A 9423-nucleotide genomic window follows, 5' to 3' on the forward strand; every position below is an offset into this window, starting at 1 on the left:
TGTAATCGGTTTGGGCTGGGCCACATCCAGGAAGGTGGGTGGGAAAGGGATCTCCAGTTGGACTCCAGTGTCCAGGGAGCTGTGGTGTGCATTAATCGGCTAATGGTCTATCTCCAACAACTCTCCTGAGCTTGGAGGGAGCGTGGGAGAGGTTTGATCCTGATAGTATGAAAAGTCATATGCATCTGATGTACAAATCAAACCTTTCTGATCCATTTTCAAGCATAAAATGAAAAACCAAACTCCTCCCACTACACTGGAGCCACAGTATCACTCAGAAAACCTCACCTGATTGCATGAGTAGACAACTTACAGTCAACAGACAGAGACATTTTGTCAGGCCATGGATTGATTAGATTTAATGATTAGGACTCAGATGGACAACCCCCCTCTCCCACCCCTTCAGTCTTGCATTCCTGAACCAGTGTCCTCAACACAGAGCATACAGACAATGGACTCTACATTCAGACAAATCCCAGAGCCAGAAAAACACATGATCCAGGCGAGAGTCTCAATCACATCCCGTCTGTTCGAACGCCTATTAGCACTAGTTCAAGTAAAATATTCCCTCTAAAACATGTCTTGACATATGAGTACAAAAACAGGCATTAATGAAAAGAGAAAAAAAATATAAACACATACACATTAATGTCCACTTTAATAATAATTAAAAAAAAAAAAAAAAAAAAAAAAAAAAAAGAAAATAAAAAAAGAACAGTCCAGTAAAGAGTGGGAATCCAACAGAAATGAGGAAGGAAGCGCTAATACCAGGCTCGCTGATTCTATGTCAGCTGACGATGCTAGACAGGCGGCATCAGGAATCACAGGAGCGGTCAACAAGGATTAAAAACAAGGAAAGACCAAGTGGATTTTTTTTTTTTTTTTTTTTTTTTTTTTAAACTGGCCAGGAGGCGAGGAGATGTGCAGCGGAGGAGGAGAGACGTGGAAGCTGCAGAGCGGCAAGGAGATGGAGAGATAGGAGGGAAGAAGTGAAGGGAGAGAAAAGCAAGAGGAGGTCCCAGTGGGGTAAGGAAGGGGTTGCAGCAGGGTGGTGGTCCAGTTTTTGGGTGTGCGCTGTGCCTCAGTGGCATCTCTGTGGTGTTTGGCAGTGAGGCTTGTAGCTGCGATGGGACGAAGTTGGGGCTGTAGCTGGGGGGTGTGGGTGGGGGTGTGGGTGTGTGCAGGGCTCCAGTGGTCCTCGGTCTATGCTTCCCTCCCTCCCGTTTTAAGGAATTCATCTGCGCTTGCTTGCGTGTTTGTGTGTGTGTGTGTGTGTGTGTGTGTGTGTGTGTGTGTGTGTGTGTCTGTGTGTGTGTGTGTATATGTGTGAGCGTGAGTGTGTGTGTGTTTATTTTGACGTCCCTTCCCCTCCTGCGTCGGCATGTGATGACAGACTCATGAGATGAGAGGGAACCGTGGAAGCTAACACACAAACGCACACAGACCGACACACACATGCACACAAACACAGGAGCGCCAATGCGTGCAGACATACATGCACAGGCAGATACAAGCGCACTGGAATGCACACACACGCGCACACACACACACACACACACACACACACACACACGCACACACACACATTAACACACAGTGGCATGATCCAAACCCAGTCTGAGGGGTATACAGATATGAGTAGCAGTCTGAGTTTGACCTGTCATGTCTGTGGATGGATATGATTGCTCATGCCTGTGCAGCTTGTGTGAGAGTTAGAATAAAGTTTATTCCGCATATTCGGCCTGGTCCCTTCTCTCAAGTCAGTCCTCCAAGCGCCAGCGACGGCCTCCACACCTGACCGTGACCCCCACCCCCGACGAGGGGTCAGGTCGTAGTTCCAGTAAGGCCACAGCGGGGGTCGGTCACCCAGCGTGAGGGTGTCAAGTCTGTCTCCGCTGTCACCTTGACAACTGTTGCTATGGTGAGCCAAAGCCTTGGTCAGGGGTGGGGCTAGACGCTGGGGCGCTGGCGGGTGGTGTCGTAGGAGCGCACTACCTGGGACTGGGACACCACGCCGTGCTCCTCCTGAGAGAAGGCATAGCCATCTGCAGAGAGAGAGAGAAGAAGAAGACATCGGATCTCAAATGATGAAGTGTGGGGTGTTCAGTGAGTGACAGGAAGAATGTGAACACCTTTACGATGGATTGGTCGCCGTCACTTATTATTATGATATTTGTATTTTTAGATTGATTTTATGTGTGAATGAATTGCTCGTGTGTGTTTGCTATCTCGCCTGCCTCAAATTGCTCCTTGAGGAACAACAGAAATATTTTGAATTGAATTGTAATTAAAATGATATTCAGTTTATACCATTACATAAGACATAGAATGCAGAACAACTGAGAATCTGAAATAACTTAATCTTCTGAACTTTGCTTGAAAATCACAATCGATCAATTTCTAAAATAGTTGCAGATTTATTTTCTGTTTATACACAAATCAACAAATTTTTTTCAGCTCTTGATTGCACTGGCATGTGCAGATTTCCAAGTGTGTGTATGTGTTCCTGGCCAAATATTGTCACAGTATAATATCATTATTAATCAGTGTTTTCTGGGCTTCATGAGGAGAAACGGGGATTAGCACTGCTTTCTCTCTCCATTCACTTCATGCATGGCACAGATATTAAAAAGTACACAAACAAGAACAAACCAGATTTTGCAAATATTTATGAAATGAACTCCTGAATCCTATTTTTACTGGCAGAATATACATTGGCTGTTGAGCTAGAAAGAGCTTTTTAAGACTCTTTATTTCATGTAATTAGAGTAAATGAAGAAACAGAGACATACATTTCTTGGGTTTCTATTCACAACGGACTAATCTGGACTTAAATTATGGCCAGGAAGAGACATACAGTACGTTAGTTAGAGTATGAGGAAAAATAGCCTTAAGGCCTGTGTTGAGGCAGGACTTTGATATGTATGTGTGTTCGGACAGGACACTCACGGGACACAGTCTGCTGCACCGAGTTTGAGCGTCCTACACTTGAAGGTGTTTTCCTAAAGACTCTTGTCAGCAGATGGGCCCGTTCGTTTAGACTGCAGAGAGAGAGAGGGGGGGGGGAAAGGAAGGACAGTTACTCCACGGTGACGACACATAATCGCTTGTTTACAGGGAGTTTAAGAGGGAATCTCCACTACTCTACTACACTGCTACACAACACCATTAGTGGCTACTGGAAATTATCTTTCAATCAGTGCCTGAAACTATCCACACATCTGAGGCAGCATGGTGATTAAGGAGCTGGTCCTCCAACCTTCAAGTGTCCTTGAGCAAAAAAACGCTGCAGTACACCCGGCAAAAAGTAAATTTCACGAGAAAGTTTGAAGGAGGTGGAGGTTGGTAGGAGGTGGATTTGATATTGCTTTTGACATTCAATTTAACCCAACCGTAATTCATAAACTGCCTACAGAGTAACAGGACATCCACAGTAAACTATTCCTCACTCCCCACTCCTCTCTCCTCTCCTCTTAACTCCCCCCTTTCCAAGAAGAAGACTGGATCCTCTGTTCAGAGACCACACGCCGTCATGGCTCCTCTCCTCCCATGACCAAAAATAACTAAGTCTTTTCCAGATTTTTGCACACAAATGCACGCATGCACACACACTTGCTGAATTTGTAAACCTCTCTCCAGCCTCATCACCATCATTACAGCTATTAAAATCATTAGACAATGCCATTGGAAGTACACCTAACACTTGACATGTCAGCATGTTGATTTTTGCCAATTTCGTTTGAAAGAACACATTTTTTTTTTTTTTTTTTTTATCTTATCTGCCAATGGAGCATTAAATTCACACAAGCGGGGTTTCCCTGGAACTAACGCAGCAGTGATGATGATCAACGAAGTAGTTATGGGGAAGAAAAGCAAGCCTCCCTGAGGTTAAAATTTGGAGCAAGCAGTTAGGAAATTCTTAACACTGTATGTGACTGTTGGGAACCTTCACTGGAGTGTGAAAAAAAAAGAGAAAAAAAACGAGGAGTTCTGAAGTTTGTTCAAGCAGTCTTTGGCCAAAGAAAGTCAGTACGACTCAAGATCTCTCTGTGATGTTTCATTCTGACTAGCTTCTGATTCAAAATGGTCCAAGGATGTGCTCCGTTTGAACTCTTCCCTCGAGACACTCCTGCACTCTACCTTTCCACCCCTTCCCCATGCCTACCCCAGGAACTAAAACACAGATGTGCTGTTTTCCATTTTGCTCCGTTGCATCTCTGCCCGACCTTACTTTACTTTTCTTATTCTAAATGGAGAGGGCCCAAGGATCCTGGGTTTAAATGCAGGGTCAGTCCAGGACGGGGGCCCGGTGTAAGGGTCAGGAGGAGCGCTGTGGTTACCAACCCATCCCTCCTCAACCTGAAAACATACCTCAGAGCTCTGCAGCTCTTTTCAAGAACTAACACTGCTCTGAGAAAAGCAGCTCGTCTTGGTTGACTCACATCTGACTCATTTTTACAGTAAATCTTAATATCAGAGTCTCATACAACTCTTCATAATCCTGACTAGCAAACAGTGATGAAAAAATTAAAAGTAAGATGTAGTGTAATCATCAAAATACTATTTAACATATAATCTTTTTTTGTATTTCTAAATATTATATATTTCCTGTATTCTTGTATTGTTATTACTGATGCATTTAGATGTCAGCAGCATTTTGATGCAGCTGATCAAGACGCTGCTGGGTCATTTTTATTTATTGAAAACATAATATTTTTGTTGTGGGTCATGTTTTGAATTTGAAATCTGAACCTACAAAGTAAAATGTAACTAAGGTAGACAAATAAAGGTAGTGGAGTAAAAAACGGCAACATAAAAGTACCTTAAAATTGTATTTGGATACAGTATGTGAGAAAATGGTCAAACCGGGACAAACCCCACGTACATACTGTATCTATCACTATAAAGTTCCCTCTGAAGTAAACAATGCAATAGGTTCTAACACATCTCTAGTGACACCACGCACACAAGACTAAGACACAGCAAGAGAACTACAGGCAAATTCAGTAAAACACACCAAGTCTGTACAGCAGTTCAAATTCATCCAGCTATGAAGCCATCCAGTGAGAGAGGAACAGAAAAAAAAAATGGACATAAGCAGAGAAATAAAAATTTTGAAATGATACTGACGACAAAGGGGGAGCGATGGATTAAAAGCTAAACAGAGAGAGAGTTGTGAATGGAAAACAGGTGAGAGTCACTCCAAAGCAGCTAGCAGTGGGTCACACAGGTCATTTGAGGTCACAGTTCACACAGTGGGACAGTGCAAACCCCAGAAACTACCTCGGTGAGCTTGTGACAGCTCTGGCTCTATGCGACCTCAGCCTTGGCTTCGGCCCTATGGACGGTGCCACAGGTAGGAATACGTTACTTTAATAATCCCTTGATAAATAATAAATTCACCATTTAAAAAAAATCATAAAATAAATGAAATGGTAAAAAAAAAAAAAAAAAATCAACAATAATCAACAGAACAATATAATTGATGACTCAATAAAACTGGATATGAATGCAACTAGTATCCCATGATGCTTTGCGTAGTATTTCATATACCTTCGGCCACTGGCATCCCGAAGCACAGCTGCCCCTGGGTCGACGGCTCGAGCCTCCAACTCCTGCACCTCCTCCAGCAGAGACTTCCTCACAGTGCGACGTGTGCTGCGAAGCGGAGACAAGCTCATCAGACCCATGAAGGAAAGTGTGAGTGTTCAACTTTACAGACACATGTGATTCATAATATAAAGCGTGCGTAAGTGTTGACACAGACTCAGTATGGGTTATGTAAACGCTTCAGTTAAGTTAAATAGTCTCTGTATGGAGTTCCCATGTATTTATATTAAATGTGTTCTACTTACGCTGTCCAAGCAAAGTCTTTGAGTAAACATGCAGTAGGCACCAGGACCAGGCCCAGCCAGAAGTGCCAGCACTGCATCACCCTGCCAGCCTGCAATGACAACACACAGGCTCCATTTATTTCGCTCCTATATTAATTCAAATCGAGTATTAAGTCATTTTTCTCTGCAACGAGCTCAGAGAAACACGTGGTACAGGCAGAGAGAAATGTGAGACGTAGCACAGTGAATCAGAGTTAGCCAAAGCTGAATACCCATAATGTTAGCCAAACATAGTTAAGAGCTTTCTCACACTCCGCATCTACACCACAAACTGGATTTAGCACAGTAATCCCACAGCTGAAATACAATGCTTCTATGATTCCAAAAGATAAAAATGCTCACAAGTAACCACAGACCCCCCCTAACTTTCTCTGCAGTCCAGCTGCAGCCTGCCTCACTGACCTTTGACCCTCACCCTCAGTCCGTCTCCAGGGATTAATCATGCATCTAACCACTGTCTTCAATTTGTCCGTCTGTCTGTCTCCCTGCCTCTTACTCCTACACATCTCTTTCTCCCGTGCTTCCCTCCAATCTCACTCTTTCACAACTTCTTTTCATTATTAGTGACTCTATCTTCTGTTTCTTGTCCTCGCCTGTTCCCATAAATCCCTCGGTTTTCTTTCAATTACCACATATCTCCCCTTTTGCTTATCTGCAAGAGCTCTGTGGTGTTTCACAAGCCTAACTCTTTGTCTCTAGGCGTGAACAGTCACACAACACTTTATGCACCATGACATCCTTTACTTCTACTGCTTTATTGCCTGTATCATGTGTTTCCTGTGTCCTGCGCTTGGATCCAGAGATATAGAGACAATTTGGTTCCATGAGGGGGAGGCAACAAGGAAAATGAATCGGAAAGCCATTAGGAGATATCCCCTGCAGCAGCTGGAATCACAACCACAGTGCAGATGATCCAACTGGACTCAGACACTGTGTCTTTCTGTTAGTGACAAACACCTACACACAGAGGCACACAGTGTTGTGTTTTTTTACAGCACTGGACACACAAGTGTATCACATGGTCTTTATACACTGAGAGGATGGAGGCAAGCTAAGTGATTTTCTATGCTTATATCCATAGAAACAGACTGTTGATTTCCACCACCTTACAATCAACACAAATCACACATAGCTGGACACACAGAACGCATTAACTCCAACATGCACAAATTTACACACAGTTATTCTGAGGGGAAATATACAGCTCTTTTCCATTACCCTGTCCCCCAACGGACAGATGGAAATATAGATAGCGAGAGCTGGGAGAAATAAGAGAGGTAATAGGGTAGTTAGGGGGGATGATGGAGGGTTGGGGCGCGGTGGTGGTTGAGTGTCTCTGACCATTCCCCAGTTAGACTGAGCAGCTGCAGAGATATTTGACCGCATTCCTGATTTCTGACACAAATTGAATTAATGGGCTGAGGGGAGCTGAGACGGCCCTATTCCCTTCCCCTACCCACTCAGTGGGGCACCTCACCTCACCCCCGCCTTTATCCCCAAACTCTAAAATGAGTCTCTCAATCAAGGGGTCCCCATGTAAACTTTCCTCACCCCCACTGGACCCTCATCACCACTGGCAGCAGCAGCCCACCCTCTTGAGTCAACACCTCCACAGAGGGCAGTAAAAGACCGGGGCTCGGGTGACACGCAGCAGGTGCGGGACGCCTGCTGAGAGGGGCTGGAGGGGCATAAATCTCCCCCAGGGTTCCAGCAGTGCCGACGTGGAACACCCAAGAGGTGAGTCTCGAAGGCGCCAAGTATTGGTAACCAAGAAGATGGGAGGGGCAGGTGATGGAGGTTGCAGAAAAGAGATGTAGGGGACGGGGCTATTTTAACCCCCATCACCCTCTGTTACTGAAATGAGTGACACATGTTTACAGAGAGCTGACTTGCCTGGCCCAGCATGTCGGGGGCGATGGGGATGGTGGGCCAGATGGCTGAGTAGACAGCGAAGAAGACCATCCAGAGCACCATGCTTCCCCAAACCGCCAGGTGGGAAAACTACAACAGGAAGAAAAGAGGGACAGAAAGAAGAAGAAGAAGAAGGGCCAAAGGGAGGGAGTGTAGGAGAAGACGGAGATTAAGACACAGAAAACAGAGACAGCGTGAGGTCAAATAGTTTACATACAGCTCATCCGAATATAGACAACCTTTCCCTCCCTCCTTCTCCTGTCTTCATCCCACTCTCTGTGATCTGCTGTAAGTGGACACTGTGTGAATTCCAGCGGGACCCCGCTTCATTACTGCCAGGCTGTTGTGTGGACAGCTGAACGGACAAAGGTGTCAGCGCCCTTCTGTCCATCCTGCCAATCTCTCCCTCTCTCTCCTACAGTAGCAGTGAGCCAATTCATGTCATGCCTGAACTCTATACACGTCACATAAAAGTTTGAATCAAATCTTTGTTTTATTTAATCATATTTTGATCAGATATTGCCTTGAAAATATCCATAGTTTTATAAATTATTTTAATGTATTTTACTAAAGCAAAGTTCATGTACAGCTGTACAAGTTTTGCCCATATACACTGCAGTCATCTAATGTTATACATATTTGCATTATCGTAAGACATCTGGCATATATCTAGTATCTGGTATATTTTAATAGTAAAGAATGCTATGCTTACATTATAAGAGTGGGGGCGTGGGTGGGGGTGGGGGGGGGGTTAATTGCTCTTAACCCGTGCTGCCTGTTGATGAGCTGGGACACTGAGACACTGATAGTAGCTGCCGTATCTCACTGGAATCCAGAGTGCCAACGTAGGCTGGATAGGAAACATGTGGAACTTACAAATTTACCTTTAAAAAGTAATTTTCCAGCAAGTTGTTTTTTTATTTCGAAAGGTGACAATTTCAGTAAATAAACTACTGCGATTTTGTTGTTTCCAAATCCTTGATTGTTTGTGATTGTTTGAAAGCTCCTCTGGCGGTGAGGCCAACAACTTATAAAATATCAACTTCTGAGAGTAACCATAAAGACGAGTGTAAAAATATATTTCTCATGACTTTAATATGAGATTATTTTAAAAGGAATGAGAACATCCGTGTTAAATTAAATCTGTTTCGCTCATATGTCTCTGTATTTAGTATTGGTATAACAGATGGTGATCTCACTGTTTTCTGATCTGTTTTTCTCCTTTGCTTTGTCTGAGCCGCAGTGACGCCCATTCAAGCCTTACAAGATTCATCTGTCAGAGCAAATTCAACACCTCCTCGCAGGTTCTTCACTGTAAAGGCCTTTGAGTGACATGAATGGTGAGGAAGTGTTGTTTTTATCGAGTTTTATTGACGGCGGAAAAGTTCAAAATATTGCACGGGGGCAATGGAAAAAGAATTGCTGCCCTACGCGAGATGTTTGGGAAAAAGAGGCGCAAGCAAGTGCAGTCTGAGAAAAACCTCAAACCTCTGCCACAAGATCAAGGTAAGCCACATCTTTTCCCAGGCCTTTCCTGACTGTGAAGCATTTAGACCAGGTTCTATGAAATCCTCACAGTAAAATCCTCACAGAGTGGGCCCCCCCACCCCTTCCCCCC

General features: G+C 44.2%; 1 protein-coding gene across 8 annotated transcripts in view; it reads right to left on the bottom strand.

The window, feature by feature from the left end:
* Positions 1 to 331: 331 nt before the first annotated feature.
* Positions 332 to 9423, bottom strand: part of atp8a2 (ATPase phospholipid transporting 8A2) — a 50160-nt gene continuing 41068 nt past the window's right edge. For 7 of the 8 annotated variants that reach the window (XM_023417057.2, XM_023417056.2, XM_087176780.1 and 4 more), the window contains 5 exons: positions 7788 to 7895; positions 5856 to 5944; positions 5554 to 5658; positions 2950 to 3041; positions 332 to 2045 (listed from right to left, as the gene is read on the bottom strand). In XM_023417057.2, the coding sequence (XP_023272825.1) occupies positions 1951 to 2045; positions 2950 to 3041; positions 5554 to 5658; positions 5856 to 5944; positions 7788 to 7895 (489 nt within the window). In that variant the 3' untranslated portion in view covers positions 332 to 1950. Of the gene's footprint in view, positions 2046 to 2949; positions 3042 to 5283; positions 5339 to 5553; positions 5659 to 5855; positions 5945 to 7787; positions 7896 to 9423 lie in introns of those variants that run through there. The other variant, XM_087176781.1, reaches the window with a different exon arrangement.

This window comes from Seriola lalandi, unplaced genomic scaffold (assembly GCF_002814215.2).
Source record: "Seriola lalandi dorsalis isolate HSWRI2012SDOR001 ecotype SW California unplaced genomic scaffold, Sedor1 jcf7180002054570, whole genome shotgun sequence".
In the NCBI taxonomy this organism is placed as follows: Eukaryota; Metazoa; Chordata; class Actinopteri; order Carangiformes; family Carangidae; genus Seriola; species Seriola lalandi.